At 42.7% G+C, this 22,170-nt stretch overlaps 1 protein-coding gene across 1 annotated transcript; it reads left to right on the forward strand.

The window, feature by feature from the left end:
• The first annotated feature begins 726 nt into the window (after positions 1-726).
• On the forward strand, positions 727-22,162 carry EXTL2 (exostosin like glycosyltransferase 2). Its single transcript, XM_048496964.1, has 5 exons — positions 727-923; positions 4,198-4,252; positions 6,684-7,111; positions 12,050-12,120; positions 17,811-22,162. The coding sequence occupies exons 2-5, from the start codon at positions 4,248-4,250 to the stop codon at positions 18,300-18,302; spliced, it is 996 nt and encodes a 331-aa protein (XP_048352921.1). The 5' UTR covers positions 727-923; positions 4,198-4,247; the 3' UTR covers positions 18,303-22,162.
• The last annotated feature ends 8 nt before the right edge of the window (positions 22,163-22,170 follow it).

Here is a 22,170-nt window from a genome sequence, read left to right on the forward strand (position 1 = left end):
CAATCAGTCCCCTGGAAAAAAAATACCTGCTTTGGAGAGTGCTTTGCCACTGTGCCCCGCTGAGGGGGGGGGGGGTGTTTGTTTTTGCTCCTGGCTCAACCTCCAAATTTCCAGGGCTTTCTCAAGCCAGAGTTGGCAGCCCTATAGAAAAGTGTGCTTTCAAACCAAACTCTGCCATGGAGCTCCCTGGGTGACCTTGAGCCTAACACTCACCCTAACCTACCTCACAGCGTTGTTCTGGAAATAAAATGTAGGAGGGGAGAACATTGTAAACTGATTACTGTTTGTTTCTGTGCAGCGCTTTCCCCGCACACGGTTTGGATCCTCGGCTTTCTTCAGCTTGAATCCAGGCAGAAACTTCTTAAAATTGCTGTTAAATTCTTTCGGATACCTCTGTACTTTGGGGGTGTTTTTATGACGATCCTCAGAACTGAATCCATGGCGGAAACAGAGCAGGACCAGATCTTTCCAGGAGCTTTAACGTAAAGATTATATTGGGCCCTCGTCCTTGGTGCAGTAGGCAAGGCGATCCAATTTGGCATTGATCCGTTCAGTTCAAGGCGAATTAGGCCCGGAATCAAGCTCAGAATGCCCTGAAAACGTTCGAAACCATAGATCGAGATAAATAAGGGGTGGGGAGGCGGGGGTCGCTCATTCCCAGCACAGGGGTGGGGGGAGAAGGAGGACGAAGTTCTGCCTTGACCAGGAAGCACAACAGCAGCCTACAGAGGAGGGGCGGGTTTGCAGGCTTCGGCACAGCCCCTTTTGCGGTCGTCTCACGTTGCGAGCTGCGATGAGTGTTTTCGATTGCAATTGAATCAACTCGCGCAAGAGCACAGATCGGCTCCATTCAATTCCGTCGGGCGCAGTTTTTAACGAGGACTCCCGCGTGGATTTAAGCTGACGATGGGTATTGATTGCTGGTAAGAGGACAATTCGGATTCCCGGTCGGTGTCGGAAAGAGACTTCACTGCTGCAGCCCTCGTTTAGACAATGGCGCGTTACGGTACTTAAGGGGATGCGAACCGGTTCTGGCGTAAACAAAGGCTCGTTCCGCACAGCATATTTATAACGAGTTGCAGTCGTAAATGAACTCGGTTTCCCTTTTTATAAATGGTCAGAGATTATTTGGGATGTGCCGTGGAGGAGATTTAGGCTGCCGTCCTAAAGACGCTTTCATAGGAGGAAGCGTCCATGAATAAATTGGGGCTTACTTCTGAGTAAACCTGTCTAGCATCGGTTTAGTTTAGTATTTGAAACGATGGCAATTCTGTTTATTGACCTTACCTTTAAAACCGGGGGGGGGGGGGCGATCCCCGAGAACATTGGGACGCTTTGATATTGTTCGCTGATAGGTTGCATACTCTGACAATTGATAGCGTCGGCCATGCGGGTCGGAAGAGGGGCAGGGAGGCCAGACCCTGCACCGGCTTAAGGGGCAAGAAGAACATCGCTGGGAATTCTTCTGCTCATTCGTCCCTCAGCCACTTGAGGTTACCTGAAAGCTGCATCCTCAAGACCCTTGTGTCTTAGCCAGACAGTGCAATCCTATGCATATAATAATTCTGGAACTGAGCTTACTCTCAGGTTAAGGATGGATAGGCTAATGCAATATAAGATCTTTCTGCTTTACTCAAGGTTTATTCCAGTTTCTGCTGGCATAAATCTTGTTTATCTTTCAGGTGCTACTGGGCCCGTTTTGTTTTGCCCATGTTATGCAACAGAGAGAAGAGAGTCTACCTGCCCCATTTACCATGCTTCAGATGATGTTTTCTCTGCATCAGCACAAGCCTCCCTTTATACTTTCATACTTGCAACAGCCACTAGGATCTGACTGTAAATTGAAAAGCTCAGTCTGTGTTAACTCAGAAGTCGCGTTGCACTCAAGGGAACCTTCTTAGTAAGTGTGCTTAGGATTGCAATCCTTGGATCACAAGTGTGCTTGAGGCATGACCTGCCATCCTCCACTGCACATACCTATACATAAGAGTAAGCCTTGTTGAGATCGATAGGGAACTGTTCCCATGCACAAGATCAGACTGTTCATCTAACATACCGGTAATGGGCACATGAGTTAATAGATACATAATAATAGATACATAACGGGCCATGAGTCTAAGCAGATTCATATGAAAATAAGATTGAAGGAAGTTAGCAAAATGCATTTTAGCAAACGTACTAACTTGACAGGCTTCACTGAATTTTCATTACAATTTCATCATGTGTGATTTGCTCAAGGTTATGCTGAAAATCAGCTGCAAAGCAAGACATCAATCTGTGCCTGGTCGACTGCCTAAATAAAAAGACCTGAGATGAGGCTTAGGTCTATATGACTAACATTCGTGTTTAGCTTCCCTAGAAAAGGGAACAAATCCACCGTGATCTCCTGCTGTGTTTCCACTTAAAATAAAACCACCCAATGAGCAAAGTAAACAAAGAAATTGAAAGAATGAAATCATCTGTTCCACTAATACTGAAATGTTAACCTTGTAGATAGTATGCATAAGTCAAGTCATGACCAATTTATGGCAATCCCAGCAAGGGGCTTTCAAGGCAAGTGAGAAGCAGAGGTGGTTTGCCATTACCTTCCTCAGCAGAGCTTTCCTTGGTGGACTTCCTTCCAAGTATTGACCCTGCTTAGTTTCTGGGATCAACAAGATTTGGTTTATACCTTGTTGCCTTTCCTCTCCCTGTAGGAGCCTTTCATTAATACAGGAGGGTCCTGGAATGGGGGGGGGGGGGGGAAGACTTCCTGTGCTGAAGGAAAATGGCATCTTTAGTGGGAGGGGTATGTAGCATAGGATGTTTAACATTAGTCCGAATCTTGATTCTAAGCATATTTGCTGGTAAACCTGCAGGTAGATGTATAACACAAGTATAAGTAATACTATGATCTTTCACATTAATTGGAAGAAATTGAAGGACCGGGAACTGCTATAGAAAAGGTTTTAACTGTATTAAGAGATCTTCAAAGGATTGCGCTTTCTTTCTAAGCATCTTTTAAAGGGTACCATTCCCAGCACCATTCGAAGCTTCAAATCCTAAATGATCAGCCAGTAGTGGTTAGAGGAACACCTTTTCCATGTGAATTTGCCTGATAGCCGCAATTATCATTGAATGTCCTTTTCTGTCTTCCCCTATCTTTGGAAGTAGTAGCAACCCAATAAGGAACTCCCTTTCTAGACCATTTCTGTTATTGTTTAGACAGCAAGCAGCATCTGTGCTATTCAAAGTTTTTGATGGGAGCCTTAGGAGATTTGTTTGTTTTGTTCACTGTTTTTAAATTGCTACCTCAAAGTGCTTTTAAAAATGTTAACTATGTTTATTTCTGGATATTTAATACAATTGACTGTTGCTACTCCTTATGTTGTTTTATAATTCTTGTATAGTTTTTGATTTTTGTAAGGCCTCCTGAACTTCAAGTCTGGCAGGGAAATGGGGCAAAAATGTTTCAGATGAGTATAGCTAATAATGGCAACATTGCATCATTTATAAATATGACTTTTTCTTCAGGCTGGCTGTTAGGTTCTCCCAAAAGGAGGGGGGGAAGAAAATATATTCTTTGTTCCCCATTATCAATATTTGGGGGAGGGAAGAGGGCAAGGAAAGATCTTTCCACTGGCTGAACTCTCTTCCATCAGTAGGAATTTACTGTTAGGATTCAAGCACAATACCTATTGTGTTTATAGATAGCCCATTCATTATTTTGATTGAAAATATTTGAATGCTGCAACTCAACAAAAAAGAAAGGGCCACATGAACCAAGAAAGCACATAATTCATTGTATCACATACCAATTTGGCTTTTGCTACCAGTATACCAAAAAAACGCTACCATGTTATTGAAAAACAACGTTTTTGTTGTTTGCTATCCTTTAATTATATAGACTGGCTTAGCTCCAGTGATATAGTGATGTGCCAAACCTTATTAGTTCATCCTTGTCTTTATATTCAGTTCAGTGCCCTACTTCTAAGGGAGAAGGGCAAGGAAATCCCGTTCTGCTGGCTGAACCCTTTACCATCAGTGGGAGTTTACTGCAGGATTCAAGTCAATATCTTGAACCTGCCCAGGCTGTTGATAGCCCGTTAATATCCATCATGACTACCAATGTCTTTTTCTCTATGTTTCCAACTATGCAGTAAGCAGACAGTCACCTTTGGGAATGTGTGACCATGTATTATTTTCATTTTCCCACAGAACTAAAGGTTACACCAAGCAGTTCCTAACATAAAGCTTCCATTGCAGGAATGAGGTGAGTTCTCACAGAATCATATTGAAATATTTTACCTTGCAACTGTTATGAATTAGGTGCTTGTGTATGTTTTTAATTTCCGAAGAAAAAGACGTTCCGAACACTACGGCAGTTTCATTTGCTATACAGAAACATTTGGCTGTTATTAGTGAACTGCTGCATGACTGCAAAATCTCTTTCTGGTGTGATGCATCTTTTTTATTTCTGTGATTGTGTATGGTGATATTATCTTAAACAGAACCTAAATCACAATCAGTATTTCCCTTTGTATATATAGGGTTCGACTGAATAGTCTGAAGGCTTAATGATGCAGTCACTTTGCTGAGTAGCTAAACATGTCTGGCTGGGTCTGGTCAGTGCCTGCATGAAAAACAGTTGAGTTCCATAATGGAAGAAAGGCAACCTATCCTAAACAATAAAGCGCTAAGGAATTGAATGCCCTAACAAACCCTCCACCAATGAGGGAGTAGGACTCATGGGTCCTACTCCTTCATTGGTGGAGGGCTCATGGTGGGAACATTTGATTTCTTCCTGACCCACAGAGCAACAGCGCCATGAGCTTTGCCTCACCCCCACAAGCCAAGTGTCTCCCCACCCCCACAAGCAAGCCTCGGCCCACGGAGCTGCTCCATAGGCCCTTCTCAGCCTTCCCCCACCCCTATAAGCAAGCCTGGGCCCACGGAGTACCTCCGTGGGTCCAGCCAGGTTCCCCCATCACCACCAACAAGCAGCCTGGCACCCGCTTTCACCTCCCCCCCCAAACATCCCAATTCTTCCCTCCCCACATTAACCTACAAGTTCCCACCTTCCCCCCCAGCCATACCTTTCAACCCTCCCCACCCGAAACCTCTCCTTCTAACACTCCTCCACCCCAAGCTTCACCTTGCCACTCCCCCAACACTAACCTGCCAACTCTCCTCACCCTCATACTCACCTTCAAACCCTCCCCCCACCCCTAGCCACACCTTCCAACTCTCCCCCCACCCCAAGCCTCACTTGCCACCTTGCCCACCCCAATACCAACCAGCCAGCCCTCCCCACCCTCATACTCTCCTACCAAACCTTCACCTTTCCGATTCCCCCCACTTGAAGCCTCTCATTTCACCTGTTCCATTGCTCAAAGAGTGACAGGGATCAGGAGACAATGATGGGTTAAAAACATAAGTCTTAACATAAAAAGGCTTGATCTATCAACCAGTAATTTCTCCAGCTCTCAGGAAGGCCCTCACTCTTGCAAGAGCCAGGAAGTAGAGGGGGGACCTACCACTTCATTAGAGGTCCATAGTAAAAAGGAGTCTTGAACCTCGTCCTCTGTTCAGAACTCAGGTATTAAAAAGAGCACACAAGCAACCTACATGACAGGCTGTTAAACTGGTAGGAGGGAACCCAAGTGTAGCACGTGACAGGATAGATCAGGGTTCTTCAGTGAGATGCCTTCCAAACTGGGCAGGGCCAGTGTAAAGCTGGGCTTGTGAGATGTCCTCGGTCAGATAATATGGTCTTCCACATGTGCAATAGCGAACATAGCCACTGGAAGATTGGGAGGACTGGTAAGCACCCATGCTGTCCTGAGCCTGAGTGTGGTTCCATTCCCCTTTGGACCTGTCCTTCTTTTGCCGTGAGCATCTTTTGCAAAGCAGAAAGAAAGATTTGTGCTAGTCTTCGAATGGAGAAAACTAATTTGGGCTGATGCATAAGGGGAGATGAGTGCTGAGGAATAGAATTCTATGCCCTCCTCTAGGCCTGCTGCTTTCCCAGCTGGACCATACTTACTGCCAAAGTATAAATAGATGATACTGACGTTGACAGTCCAATGGTCAGACTCTGAATAATGCAGCTTCATCTGTTCATCAAGGTTGCAATACAGTTCTTTGCAAATCTTTCATGTCTCACAGCAAATAATTGTGCAACCTCTTCTTTTCCTTTGTGGTTATTCTTGCTTGCAGTTCAGGGTCTAGCTAAAGTCATATACTCTGGGAGTTGAGCTACAATGTCTAGATCAGGGGTAGGGAACCTGCGGCTCTCCAGATGTTCAGGAACTACAATTCCCATCAGCCCCTACCAGCATGGCCAATTGGCCATGCTGACGAAAACTGATAGAGTGCTGGAATTATGGTATCGGAAAACCATCTGGAAGCTTATTCTGATCTAGATCTAGAACAGCCATCCAATCCCTTGACAGCTATCCGGAGATGAGAGTCCCACAGCCCTTTCTTGGGACCTTATATCAAGTTCTGGCAAGGGCAATGTTTCTGCCTTTCCCTGTATTATCAAACACCTGGTGATGTGCTTGTGCCTTTGAACATTCTTAGCCTACTGGCCACTGACTCAGCAACAATCCATCTGACTTTAATAAGCCTTTGACAGCTGATGTTAATTTTTGAATTATACAAGGTATGGTCATGACTGATTGTTCTCTTTCACTTTTTAGGTTTTATCACACCTGCAAGCTCCCAGGAAGAATTATGGGGATCCGACTACTTCACTTCTCTTCAGTAGTGATCCTTTTGTTGTTGCTTGTGGCGGGTGCATTAACTGCTTTGCTGCCCAACATTAAGGAAGATAAAATGCTCAACCTGCGTCGGGAAAGAAAGTCCCAAGGCCAGATTGCCTCAGATTCATTCACCCTTATTATGCAAACATACAACAGAACTGATCTGCTCTTGAAGCTTTTAAATCATTATCAAGCCATTCCCCATTTGCACAAAGTGATTGTTGTGTGGAATAATGTTGGTGAGAAAGCCCCTGAGGAGATCTGGAATTCCCTGGGACCTCACCCTGTCCCTGTTATCTTCAAAGTGCAAACTGCAAATCGCATGAGGAACAGACTCCAGGTTTTCCCTGAGTTGGATACCAAAGGTAATGGCAGTCTCTCTGTGGTTATCTCACTCTCCTAGCTATGGAGTTCCCACTTTGGGGGAAATGATTCACAGCTGAGGGGTGTTCCACACAGTGTGTGTTCATCACTCAATGACTGTAGCATCAAATCAGTCATCACAAAACAATCTCTGTAGCAAAAATGTAGGTTTCACTGCTTCTAAAATGCCATGTTTTCAATTGAGCCACTTTGTACACTCAACTGTGATTCAATCTGTGATGCGAAACTGAGTGACACAAATATTTGTCAGAATAAGCTTGGAAAGGTCTTAAACTTAGCAGCTGTATCTCATCTTTTTTGAACGGCAGAGTCACTGTTGTTTCACCCGCCTCAACAGCTTTTTCACGGTCTTCCTCTGTCCATGCTGATTCCTTCTCTAGCCTCCATTCCGTGGCCCCTTTGTATTTTCCTCACCCTCCCTAATAACAGTTGCTATCATTGCTCCTTCTGTAACACTCCAGTATCTTCCACTGCCCCTGCCTCTCAGCCAGACCACTCCTTTTTGTCAGCCTATCTTTTCCCCCAGTCCAGTCTGTGATTCCCAGGTGCTATCCCGCAGAAAGCCCTCTGAGTATTGAGTTATGTGTTCACTTCACGTATAGTCTGCCTTTCAATTATACGATTGAAACAATACAAGAACAGGAGAGCGCATACAAGCAAGGACCTACCTTAGATCCTGAGATGTTTGAGGGAAAGGCAAGTACATAAAATATTTTAAGTAAAATGCAATAAAAACATAAAACAGGATTACAAAATTAGTTTAGTACACTAAGGTAGTATATTACGTAGAATAAAACAGCATAATTCTTACAACAAACAAACAAAACTGGATAACAAAATTAGAGAAACAGTTCAACACTATGGTGTATGCACCAACCAAAACTATGAAGTCTAAAATTTCATAGACATTAATGATGCCACTGTTGCCTTTATTGAAAGGCCTTCCTGACCAATTAGAAAAAAGAATATGCCCGTATAAAATTCAAATTTGAAAACCTTTCTTGGCATATTTAAGGAATTCTAAAAGAGTACAGAAATATAAAATAGCTCTGCAGCATCCATATTTAACTGTTAAATTGATGTTATATAATCTTCACAAATCCTCATTGCTTGCTGCAGAAACTTGGCAACTAAGAACTGTATTCCAGGTAGGGGAGCTGCATCCGCTAGGGCAGGGGTAGGGAACCTGCGGCTCTCCAGATGTTCGAGGAACTACAATTCCCATCAGCCTCTGTCAGCTGTGGCCAATTGGCCATGCTGGTGAGAGAACATGATGGTGAGTTGAAGTTCCTGATAGAGATCTGGACCCTGAGCCATAGGTTCCATTCTTAGAAGCTTAACCTGAGCTTCTGCTGGCAGAAATGTCCTCCCCAGGGCTCTTACCCCAGTGGAGGGGCGAAACTGCTGGTGTGTGCCCACCCCCAGCCTCCCCCAGCGCCAGGACACAGTGCAGGACCCTGCACCAGAATCCCAGCACCCATGCTGCTGGCTCAGCAGGGGTGGCCCGGGGATGTTGCTGGGGCAGGAGCTTACATTAGTTGGCCCCCCAGTCATTTGCCAGTTTACACCACCCCCAGCCAGTTTGGATTTACACAACCCTTTCGGGTTATATAAGTCCATTCTGCCCCATACAGGCTTCTCAGCAGCAGGGAAGCTGTTTTGGTTTGTAGGCCTCACCGCGCCACCAAGAAGCCCCTCTGGGAGCAGCAGGGCAGCATGGTTGCAGCACCGCTGCACACCTCACCACTTGGATGGGACTTCCCATCTATTATATTCCTATCCTGAGCAATCATAAGGAAGGCAACTCTACTCTAAACTGATTGCCACTTTCTATTAACTAACAATGGATTAATGACTTTGGATCAAATTATCAGATAAAGGAAGTATGCAGAAGGACATGTATAATGGATTCCACATAGCTCTACCTGCAGAGGCATAATCTAGCTGTGAGTGGCATTTTCTGCAATCTCCCATATATTATTGCTGAGGGTAGCAGATTGAGTCTCACTAATATATATGCCCTGCATTGTTGTAGTTCAATCAGGTGAGTGAGAAAAGTTGTTAGTGGTTGTCCACATTGTGCCCTCCCTAGATGCACACAGACACCATTCCTGGTTTGACAGCTAAGTTCTTGAGATTCATTGTGTAGCAAACTGCGTTTAATTATTTCAAATGCAGGCTTTTCTGCTAGGCAATATAAAGAGTCTAATGAGATTCCTATTTGTGTAATTTTGTGTTCAATCCCTCTTAACCACCCTGATGATTGATAATCAGTTAGCACGGCAGCAATAAGACTACTAGGTCCAAATCTGTAGTATAGCCAAAGCTAAAACTTGAATGTTAACAACCATACAGGATGATTGAGGGACTGGAGCACCTTCCTTATGAGGAGAGGCTGAAGCGTTTGTTGATAGTTCCATGGGAATGTCAACTCAATGCATGGTGGTTGTGAAAAAGGCACCCTATGCTGGGGATGATTAGGAAAGGAATTGATAATGAAACTGCAGAGATTGTCATGCCCTTATATAAAGCAGGGGTGCGACCGCACTTGGAGTACAGTGTTCAGTTGTGGTTGCCACATCTCAAAAAGGATATCGAGGAGATAGGAAAAGTGCAGAGAAGGGCAATGAGGATGATTGAGGGATTGGAGCACCTTCCTTATGAGGAGAGGCTGAAGTATTTGGGACTCTTTAGTTTGGAAAGGAGATGTCTGAGGGGAGATATGATTGAAGTCTATAGAATTATGCATGGGGTAGAAAATGTTGACAGAGAGAAATTTTTCTTTCTTTCTCACAATACTAAAACCAGGGGGCATTCATTGAAAATGCTGGGGGGAAGAATTAGGACTAATAAAAGGAAAAATTTCTTCATGCAACGCGTGATTGGTTTTTGGAACATGCTGCCACAGGAGGTGGTGATGGCCACTAACCTGGATAGCTTTAAAAGGGACTTGGACAGATTTATGGAGGAGAAGTCAATCTATGGCTACCAATCTTGATCCTCCTTGATCTGAGATTGCAAATGCCTTAGCAGACCAGGTGCTCTGCGGCAGCAGCAGCAGCAGAAGGCCATTGCTTTCACATTCTGCATATGAGCTCCCAAAGACATCTGGTGGGCCACTGCAAGTAGCAGAGTGCTGGACTAGATGGACTCTGGTCTGATCCAGCAAGGCTCTTTCTTATGTTCTTAACCATGCTTTTGTTCCTAAAAGTCTTTGGCTTGTTTCTAGAAATAGAGCAGCAGCAGGATGCAAAGAATTTTGTGGAGAAAAATTGATTGAAGTCTTTTAACAGCCTGATTAAAGACATTTATCCACATTGTGATACTAATAGAGTAGTTGTGTACTTAATTTAACTTTAAAAATGCTGGGATGTATTGCTGCTGGGATGTATTGGTTTCCTTTAGAATAATAAAAAACAAATAATCGCTGACACACTACTTTTAGCTGCATTAATAACAAATTCTCTATGAGTAGCCCAGCCAGCCTTATTGTGAAAATAAATGCCTAGGTTTTTGAACCATTTAACTTGCTCAATGCTGTTTCCTTATATCACCCACTTATAAGTTTGCAAATACCACAAATTTTAACTTCTCAGAATTTAAAGTGAGCTTGTTACACCCACAGTAGTCCAAAAATTGGAGCAATAAATGTTTTAATCCTATTTTTGAGTGTGAAAGTACCATCATATCATCTGCATATAAAAGAAATGGCCAGCCTTGAATTGTACCTCTCTTGTGAGTACAGAAATGAGGTGAGATCATTTATAAACAAATTAAACAAAGCGTGGGCTAAGATATATCCTTGTTTCACCTGAATGTTGATTGGGACTTTAGGTGTTAAATTCCCTTGGGAGGTGAATTTAACTTGGCTACTTGTAGATGAACAGAGGTTCCTGATTAAATACAGTAGCCTTTTATTCGTCTGCAAAAGTTTGTCCTACAAATGATCCCTAGGAATGGAGTCAAGCACTTCTTTAAGGTCAAGAAAAACAACAAATAATTTGAATTTCTTCCCCCTACTATATTTATTCACAAAATGTAACAAAACAACACAGTGAGCAAGCATTGATTTTCCTTTATAAAATCCTCTCTGCTCAGGCCCCAAAAAGTTCTCTCAGGCCCCTTCCACACATGCAGAATAATGCACTTTCAATTCACTTCCACAATAGCTTGCAAGTGGATTTTGCTATTCTGCACAAAGTTTCAAAGTGGATTGAAAGTGCATTATTCTGCATGTGCAGAAGAGGCCTTAGACATGCATGTTGTAAGTTATTAGTCAAATGTTTGGCATAGTATTTCCCTACCATGTAAAGAAGGCTAATAGGTCAATAATTATTTGGTAATGAATTGGTGTGATAGTGTAATATAGACAATGAACAAAGCTGTGAAGTCTACAATTTCTTTCTGCTTTCATCGTTAGCTTTCTCAATTGCTGTACAAAACTGAAGTTGTAATCTCATTAATCAATGAAGCAGACATTTACCTTAAACATGGAGTCCATTTTAAACTAAACTGAATTGGGATCACATTGTGGAAGACGGAACAGTATGTTCCTTAACACAAAAAAGAGCTAGTTCACCAACTCCTGTTCATGCTGCTGAAAGTAACATTCTACATATCTTCAGGATACTTTGTACCAGAGGTGCCCAATTCATCACCTAATATAAATGCAAAAAAAAATGGAGTCTAAAAAAGGTTGGAGAATCCCACTAGGCATGTTATACAAGAACACTGCTGCTGAGGTACTTTAGGAAGGCATCCTTTCTTCATGACAGTAGTTCATTTCTTGACCTAAACTCCATTGGAACCTTCCAGTGTTCTCTAACAAGAATAATTGTGCCATTTTGTCATGAATATCTTGCTCAGAATTAACATTTTAAAATGTGTGTGCTCATCAAAATATATTTTTCTCCATTTAGCTGTTTTGATGATGGATGATGACACCCTAGTTAGTGCTTATGACCTCATTTTTGCTTTCTCCATTTGGCAGGTAAGTTATTTGTTTCACATGTCTCCCTTAAATTATACATAATGACCATTTAAGTTATTTGTTATCCCTGTGAGTGTTTCTTAACATGATTCCAAAAGGTGTCTTCTACCACATCCTGACTAACTGTCAGGCCGCTTCCGCAGGGCCCAAATACGACGCCTTAGGGATGGCAAAAATGCCGTCCCTAAGGCGCCGTTTGCACAGGTGGCACTGCTGAAATGCAGCAGCGCCGACCTGGCTTCCCTCCACCTCCCCCAGAGCGGCGTCAGGCCGCCCCAAAAAACCTCCCTCCTGGAGGGAGGTTTTTTAAAAACAGCGTGTTCCCACCGTCACAGTGCGAACGGCACGCCAGGAACACGCTGTTTTCCCCGTCCCCCCCCCTCACCTCGTCATCCTGAGTTGCTCCTACCCGGGACTGCTGGAAACCCTCCCTGGCTGTTCTCCGACCCTGGAGGTCAGAGGGAACTAGCGTGTGTGAGGTCTTAGTGAATGATCCAACAGAGCTGACGCATGGGGCGATGAGTGTGAGAGAGATAGAGAAGAGAGCAGCTCTGTGCAGAGCTGCCTCTCCCTCGCGCTCAACCTCTCGCGGGGGGGGGGCATGCACGCTCCCTTGCGAACGGCCCCCACCCCTCCATCGGCAGGATTCCTGCCGGTGCAGGGGCGCCCTTTCTGCAGTGCGGAAAGGGCCTCAGAGAAGTCCGGGAGGAAGCTTCCTCACCCGTCACACAACTGGCTTCCTCGGAGTGAAGGGATGGCTTTTGTGCTGTGGCAGCTGTTTTGGCAGCCATTTTGCCTTCCTTAGAAGAAACGGAGACTGGCATGCAATCCTGGATTTGAAGTTCCTGAATCGGTTCATTTGTATGAGTCCCCTGGACTTTCACCAATGTCCCCTGGACTTTCACCAATGACACAAATCCATTAAGCCCTATGGAGGGCTTCTTGAAGGTGGGAATATATATGTATGGCATGCCTGCAATACTGGAAAGCCCTCTGGAAGTGGTGGGGCGATGCTGCAGTGGCACTGTTCCTAGTTGTCTGGGGCTCTGGATTGGGCTGTAAGGCTATTTCAGTCCCCTAATCAGGCCTGAAACCAGATTGGAAAGGATCTAACCAATTTGCATCATTTAGGAAGGTTTGGTGTTCTCCAGCTACCACCGGTTCAGTCCCCTTGCTGAAGAGTGGAACATTTGACACTGGTTAATAATTATTAAGATCTCCTGGGTCTGGAGCAGGCTTCTTCAGATTCAGAGACTTTTATTAGCCATATACAACATAGACACAAAAAGGAAAGAGTAAATCCAGTAGAGAACAATGAAAATAGTGTGAACAGAAGCCAAGGGAACCTAGTTCAAAGTGTGCAGCAAACATTTGGCTATGATTTCCATTATTTCAGCCTCAGGATTGTTGAACAGAAGAATCATCTTTGCATTGGTAGAAAGATCCGAGAACCCAGCTGAGGTTAAGGCAGAGAAGTTGGCTTAAAGCTGTTATGCTTCGGGCAGGAGAGCAAGATGTGTTCAAGGGAGTCAGTATAGGAAAGACAGAAGGAACAATGTCGATCATGCCGAGGGATGTTTAAGAACTGACCTTGAAGTAAAGATGATTGAAAGGAATTGCATCTTGCTCTTGAGAGTGCCCATCTAAGTTTATGGTTTGGGAGTTGGTTCAGATAATGGGCAACACAGAAATTTTGGGGAGTGACCCCAAAGTACAAGCGTGAACAAGAACTCTCTGCCTTGCTCAAAAGGTAATGAAATTCCTGATCAAATAATTTATTTTTTTAGTTGATGATAAACCTCGTTGGCAGTGAGCATGAGCAGGGAGTCTCAAGCAAGGCCCAGTGAGGAGATCTTAGCCTCGATTAGTAACCGCCAGTCAGAGTTTTGGAGCTCATGCATCACTAATTGGACCAAGCAGTGTGAGTCAGAATGGAAACAGAGGTGTACCCAAAATTTGAAAGTGGCAACCCATGCCCTGGTTTCCAGAAAGTGCTGCCCTGCCTCAAGGCAAAGGACTGCATAGGGGACGCAGTGTGGAAGTCCAAAGATTTTATGTAGGAAACTGGACAGCAGCTGTTCAAGCTTGGATTTCCATGCATGGATCCATATAGGAACCCCGTATATTAGATGTTGAACAACTTTCATGTTAAATACTTTCAGGGCCACCGGGATGAATCTGCCACCATTGGAGGTACAAAACTTCAGAACAGCAGCAGAGGCACATTTGCTACCCTTCAGGGCCTTATCTCTATGTTTAGCCCAGCCAGGCTTATGTTGGAAGACAACCCCTAAGTAATTGAAGGATCTGACTTGCTCAGTAACTGAACCCTGAATAGACCAGATCATAGTACTACGAGTGTTTGAAAAAAAACATGACCTTGGATTTTGATTGATTAATTGAAAGCTGATTAGATATGCAGTAGTTGTTGCATTTAAGGAGTAAGTTCTTGAGGCCGACCCTTGAGCAGGACAGCAGAACTGTATCGTCGGCATATAGAAGGATTGAGACCGGAACATTATCCAAATGAGAACAATGGGAATTTATGCTATTCAAGGTCAGGGCAAGATCGTTCAGGAAGAGATTGAACAGAACAAAGGTTAACACACAACGTTGCTTGACTCCCTGGGAAACAATGATGTTGGGGGTTAAGTGGCCTAAAGGATTAATTCAAATTTGACAGGTGGGGTTTTTGTGCAGAGACATTATTAACATAAGGAGCCTGAGATTCATTCCAAGATTCATCAAGATTCACAAGAGGCCCCTGTCGACAGAATCAAATGCCCCTTTTAAGTCTATGAAGGCTGCATAAAGATTTGCCTTTCTGCACATATTTTGAGATGAGCATGCTCAGAATCAGGCAATGATCTAGGGTGGACTTCCCTTTCATAAAGCCAATCTGTTCAATGCCAATGATCTTTTCCTCGGAGATCCAGGAAAAAAGGTGATTTAATAGAAATTTGGCATAGAATTTGCCAGAAATCACCAGAAGGCTGATTGGTCTAGTTAACTGGCAGATTATGATCATCTTTTTTGAACAAGGGGATAATAGTGGCATTTGTCCAGGAGGAAGGGACCGAGCAGGCTTCTTTAGAACTGGACGCAGCCTGTTTCAAGAGTGGTGTGATCACTCCTTCTCTTAAGGAAGCACTAACTGCTTATTGAACCCAGCCAGCCTTCCCTGAAGATTTACATAACCAGGAAGGGCAAGGGTCATATATGAAGGTGGTAGGCCTTAAATTTACAAGGGCCCTACCCACAGCCTCAGACTGAATCAAATTAAAAGTATCACACACAATTGTACAAGATGGCATCTTGGCGCCATCCAGCCCTGCTACTGCTAATGTAGAATCCAAGTCAGAATGGATTCAAGATATTTCATCTGCAAAGCTCTAAGCAGTATTGAGTGGCTAGTATGTAGCACTTTGTTTAAAAGTTCAAAGTAAAATTGCACTCGTTATGGTTTAATATACTTTGAAAACATGGTGAAACTGTTACAGAATGTAATTTTTCTTTCTCTGTATTTGTATATGTGAGTCAGAGAGAATACATACCTGTTTAGGAGATCACCTCATACAGATAATGCCACAATAAATTTTGCAGAGTTTTAAGATGCAGCAGGATTTGTTGTAGAATATAACCTGATTACGCAGCCCTCTTTTCTAGGAAATTATGATTGGTGTGTTATACAAGAACTGGTTACTACTGTCAATCTTAACTTAGCAGCATGTGTTCAGTTCTACAGTGTCCGAGTCAAAGGTCTTGTAATTTGCTAGAGTCTGAACACAGCTTTATGCATACAGAGTCTATATTCTGCTAGAGAGCAGCTATAAATTAATATCCACTATTGGGACTGTATCAAGGGAGACCTTTTAATCTCCATTTAGCAGTGAGCCTAAGTAGGTGGCCTTGGGCTTGTCACTATTTTCCAGCCTAAATCATCTCACAGAGTTATTGAGAGTATCAAAGACACAATGTGTACTGTCCTTACAGCAAATAAGTAAATATATGTCACTCAGGATCTTTACTGCTAATATATCTAAACTTAATGTAGTAACTTCATAATTGTGTGCTTGTGATTTTGCCCATGAGTGTACTTCATTGTCCAGTATTCTAGGTCCTTTTCCCAGTTTAATATAGAAGCCTCTCTAACAGCCAAACTCTGTCAAAACTCAGAGCGAGACAGCAACGAACAGCCAGCATAAACATATTTACATAAGGGAAAATATACAACAACAATATTACTGATAATTAACAGGGTGATTAATAATCCATAAAGTTTCTATAGTCAAAATATTGGTTGTTGTGAATCCTTTTCTAGGAAGAAGCATATTTGAGGTTTTGCAGTAATATATACACATAGGAGCACCTGGTATTATTGTTTCAGTGTACTGGCACAAATCAACACATGGTTCTCTCAGAACTCTCTCAGCCTCACCTACCTCACAAAATGTCTGTTGTGGAGAGAAGAAGGGAAGGAATTTGTGAGCTACTTTGGGAATCCTTATGATTGAAAAAAGTGGGGTATACAAACTCTTCTTCATACTTAGAATACTGGCAAATGTTTCACTTCTATCATTTCCCTTTTAGTATAGCATCTTTTTTTAAAAAAAACCTTTAGTCACATAAAAATATTTGTCTGCCATTCCCTTCACATTCTAGTTATTCTAGTATCCCAATTACCCCTACAATTGTCTTAAAGATTTCTGCGATGCCCACTCTTACTTCTTACAAATAAATATATATAGTCGGTGCAAAATAATGTTTATTTCCCCCCATTCTTTCTCTATATTTTGCTGACACCAGGAATGTAATTCCAAACCACTTTACAATGTTTCCTGAAGTAGTGTGCTAGATCTTTAAAGCAGTTTTGAAGGGCTACCTGATCCTGAGGAAAATTACCAGTGTGGGATTCCAGGTTACATTTTAACAAATTAAAATTTTATTGATATATGTTATTTAGCATATATTTTTTGATATATGTTCATTTTTTGATATATGTTCATTTCATATATCAATTTTTTGATATATGTTCATTTCAACAAATAATTTACAACAAACAAAACAAGCTGAGGCAACAACTTCTGCTTAGGTGACTTTTACTTTACATCAGTCCGCTCTCACTCCTTTATATCTCTGCGACCCTAGTAGGATTTGACTCCATTTTTAGTCTCTTAATGTTTCTTACTATTTCTTTGGCAATCCTACACTTCATATAACACTATGGGTTTAGCATAGACAGTCTCTCTTTCAATTTAACACAGCCTCTTTCTCAGTTTTCAGCACAGACTACTGACTCTTTCCCAAGTTTTACAAACTCTGATTCTCTCTCCCAGTTTAGCTCAGACTGTGTCTCTCAGTCTCCAGCACATACAACTGTCTCCTTCCTAAGTTTTCACACTGTCTGACTCTCAGTTCAGCACAGACTCTCCACAGTCACTGTCCAGTGTCAACCAATCACCTAATTCTCTCATTCACCTTTCATCCCCTTCCTTTTATAACTTATCTCTCATTTTGAAGAAACACACGTGACATCTTAAATCATTACAATTTTATTTTTTTAAAGCAATGTATTTGGTACCATGCTGAGCTATATTTGTCTCTGTAGTCTGCTCTGTACTGTTCAACAGAGCGCTGAATAGCCATGCTATTAAATCTTAGTTTTTTTGTTATGTCTGTTTTTCTTCCAGCAATTTCCAGATGAGATTGTGGGATTTGTTCCTAGAAAGCACATTCCCAGCTCTTCAGGAATATACAGCTATGGGAGCTTTGAACTTCTCAGCCCTGCTGTCGGCACTGGGGACCAATACTCCATGGTTCTAATAGGAGCAGCGTTCTTCAGCAGTGAATATCTAGAACTCTTTCAAAAACAGCCTGAAGCTGTGCATGCCATGATAGATGAAACTCAAAATTGTGATGATATCGCCATGAATTTCTTAGTGGCGAAACATACTGGGAAGCCTTCAGGCATGTTTGTGAAGCCAGTAGACATCAGGAATTTGGAAAAAGAAAGTAACAGTGGCTACTCCGGAATGTGGCATCGGGCAGAACACTTGCTCCAGAGATCTTACTGCCTAAATAAATTGGTTAGTATCTATGGCAACATGCCCTTAAAATACTCTAACATTATGATTTCTCAGTTTGGTTTTCCTAACTATGCTAATCACAAGAATAAAATGTAAGGATGCTCTGGAAACAAATGCTTTCACAAGCTTTTCAGGAGGTTAAATAGTAAGGTAAGAAGAGAAGTAGGTATGCAAGGGATCCAGAGATTATACAAGCTTGTTTCCTCAAAGGCTCTTTGAGACGTGATATCTGGGGGAAGCATTCTGTCTCTGTGCTCAGCATGCAAAAAGCTTCTTTAGTTAGCTTTGTCATTTGTTATTATTTCAGTTGCAAATCACACTTGCACGAGGGCAGAATATCCCCAAAATGCAGATACCCTCATATGGCCAGCATCACTTAGAAGGCCACAGCAAAAGATGCATCTCCACCAAATTTTTAAAACTGGTCCACATCTATCTATTCTGGTCATCTGTGACCCAAAAAACAGAGAATCAAGTCAGGTAGCCCCATCCAAGAGGCCAGGCAGCCGGTCGCAGCGCCACCACTGCGCCATATCCATAGAGGCTTCCTGGTGGCTTGTGGAGGCTAGAAAGGTAAAAAGGCCTCTCTGTTGCTGAGAAGCCCCCATTGGGATTCATAGATTTATGTCACCTCTTTAGGTGCTATAAGTCTGAATTCGCAACCACCAGTTCAAGGCAGCTAGTTCCTTGGGGAAAGCCAACTAATGTTGGCTTCTTCCCTGGTGATGGCCCACCCCTCAACACCAGCAGCAGTGGAGAAACACAATGGCCACATGAGGGCATAGTTACCCCTCTGCTAGGTCAATGGGGAGGGCACATCCACGCACCGCTCCCACAGACGCACCCCCCCCCCCCCCGCTTTGGATGGGGCTCTATGAGATTCCACGCTGGCTGCTTAGAAGCAACTGTGACTACCACAGATGACCACCAAATGTCTGTCTGTGCATGACACTTCATTCTTGTACTATAAATTGTTCCAGTATCATCATTCCCTGCCCCAAATTAATATCACCTCTGGAAACGCGGAGTGAAATATTTTTCACTGTTCTGTTTAATGTTCATTTGGCAGTAAAACAATATAAAAAGAACTATCATTAAAATGGATTTAGGGCCAGCTGTTAATGTTCATGTACTTTGTCTATGTCTGGGGAAGGAAGTTGCTCTCCACTTCTTGTACTCCTTATTTTGACAAATAATGTGTCTATATTTTCAAAATCATTTTGCTGTGTTTTTCAGGCCAAGGGACACACAGTGCAATTCTAAACAGAGGTACATCCTTCTAATCCTATTTACTTCAATAGACTTAGAAGGGCATGATGGCACCTAAGATTGCACTGCCACTGAATTATATGAGTTGCCTGATTCTCTAGAGTAACTGTAAAACAGCTCCAGGTCTGCATAACTTGTACTTGCCTTGAAGTTCTTCAGTCTACAATATTGTTATGTCTCCTTCTGCAGCCTGAGACCAGCACTTTCATTGGGGGAATTAGCTGCAGAGACAGAGTGAGGGGGATAGGTGGGATCAATAACCTGTGTATATCAGGATAATCCCGGGTGAAAACTTTTAAATAAACAGACAGCTATACAATTAACAAATTGCATTTTATTAATAATGATTATTGAAAACAAATAATATATTTTAGGCAATGAGCACACACGTGCACAAAAAGCATACAAGGAATGACCAAGAGAAAAAGGGAAGAATTTGGATAGGGTTTCAGGGATGGGTGATGATTAGCAGTTTTGTAGGGCTCTCCAGTGAAAGCAGCGTTGAAGAGGAAAATGACCAGCATTTCCAGGAACTGAGGAAAGAGCCCACATGCAAGGGGGGATGCATGCACAGATCCAGAACATACACACATGCTATGAATGGCCGAAGGACCAATATTTATACACCAGAATGGGTCCTGAGGCATTATGAGTTAAGCTGGCAGAAAAGCCAGAGACAAAGAATTGATTGCTCTTCCGGGGTTCCAACAATAAGACAGGAGAAGCTTGATGAATCTTCAAGGCCCAGGAGAATGCCTCTTGAATGCTGATTGATCATTGTGACGGGTGCAGATAAGGTAATTAATGGTCTGCTTGGTCTGATGAAATCACCCTAGTGACACAGTGGAGATTAGCTAGCCCCATTGTCCAGTCAGGCACACTTTAGGACCAGAGGAAAAGTTCAGCTGCAAACCACCTTCCTGCCTGGGCTTGGCACACAATTTGAATCCCAACATCCACTGAGAGGCATCCATTTTTGTGCGGAGCAGTGTCTTGCCCTTACACCAGTCTTTGGTCTCTGTGCATAATGGCATTCTTTAGTGGGAGGAGGGGTCCAGTTGCTTACAGGACAAAAATGCAAATAGGCCTCCATCCTATTATAGATGGATTTTATTAAGCCAGACCCCTTGGGATTGTTGTTTGGAAATTGTACGTCAAAACATGGAGAACTTCTCACAGTGGTATAGATACAGGTGCAATAAGAGGGGAAGCCATGGTTTAATGTAGCAACAACCCATGCTTTATCATTACATGAATAAGGCAAGGAAATATTTGAGCTCATGCACTACACCCCCCGCCCCCCGGGCCACTAATGCATGGCTTAAAAATTAGATATACGTGGAATTCAAAATCACCAACTGGATTATTTTTACCATCACCCCCTTCTTCCCTCCAAACCAACATTTCAAACATGATTAATCCTGGCTTGAAATTCAGATTTGGAAGGAAGAAAGAAACAATAGTTTGTTGCTTGGACAAAACTTCAAACTGCAATTTGCTGTGAAACTAGAAATCTATCACTGTAGCTCTGTGTATCAAACAAGAAGAATGGAAGAGACAATGCGCCTAACCTGAAGATCCTTCCATGTGTGTTTCTTTAATGACAGACCATACTAATGTCCTTCATAGGACATTAGTAGGACTAGCTGTTTTTCTGTATATTCAGGGACTGCAGTCCTTCACTCAGTTACATGAACTTCTCTGAAGCCAAGATCTGGGATCCTGAGTCCATACAGTGTATGTTCCAGGTTTTCACAGCCTTGGCTCCTTTGCTTATTTTCTTCACACCAGGAGCCCTCCTCCAAAAACATGCAACTACATTTATATCTCTTCTAGGTTTAAGCCCAGTTTACTTTTCAGAGGAAACCTTTTGGATAAAGAAAGAAACAATCAACTATGCTGGGGTGGATCTTTTGATCTGACCAGCAAGATTAAGCATGCATAACCGTATAGGATTGCAACCCACATCTTAAGTGTATCAGTTATACTGGTGACATGTTACAGTTTGTAACCCTGAAAGGCTGGCAATGTCTAGACCTGGCCTGCATAAAATGCATCCTTAAAGCAGCAAGGGCACATCAGTCATGCAGGCGGCAAAAATAAGAACTCGTATCATGGCAAGTGATGTAAGATCTAGATCAGGGGTCTGCAACCTGTGGCTCTCCAGATGTTCATGGACTACAATTCCCATCAGCCCCTGCCAGCATGGCCACAGGTTGCAGACCCCTGATCTAGAGGTCAATTGTGCTTTGCTTTTAGGCATCGCTAGTGTGCATTTGCCCAGAAGCCTGGAAATATCTGAAACTGGTGGCTGAGGGACTGCTGCTTTGAGGATCAAATGAAATTAATTTTAATATTTGGCTGTAGAATCTGAGCTCATAACCCTGTATGTTAATGTGCCATATTTCCTACTTCTGTTCTTTCAACTAAAAGCTTCCTTTTATGTATGAATTTTGTATTTCTATTCCTATATTTTTTCAAGAAATAAGCCGGAAAGAAACTACTATGTCAAAAATATTTCTGTAGTACAATACAGCAGCAATTGCAGATGTGCTTGTGTAGGTCAATTGTATTTGATAACAATGTACATTTTTGTTCAAGTCCAGTATGTTTTGCTCTTTTATATTTTTGTTCTGTTTCTTAATCCTTATATACTGCTAATAAAGATGTGTAATGTTACCCTGAAATGTAGGAG

Source organism: Sphaerodactylus townsendi, linkage group LG05, assembly GCF_021028975.2.
Source record: "Sphaerodactylus townsendi isolate TG3544 linkage group LG05, MPM_Stown_v2.3, whole genome shotgun sequence".
In the NCBI taxonomy this organism is placed as follows: domain Eukaryota; kingdom Metazoa; phylum Chordata; class Lepidosauria; order Squamata; family Sphaerodactylidae; genus Sphaerodactylus; species Sphaerodactylus townsendi.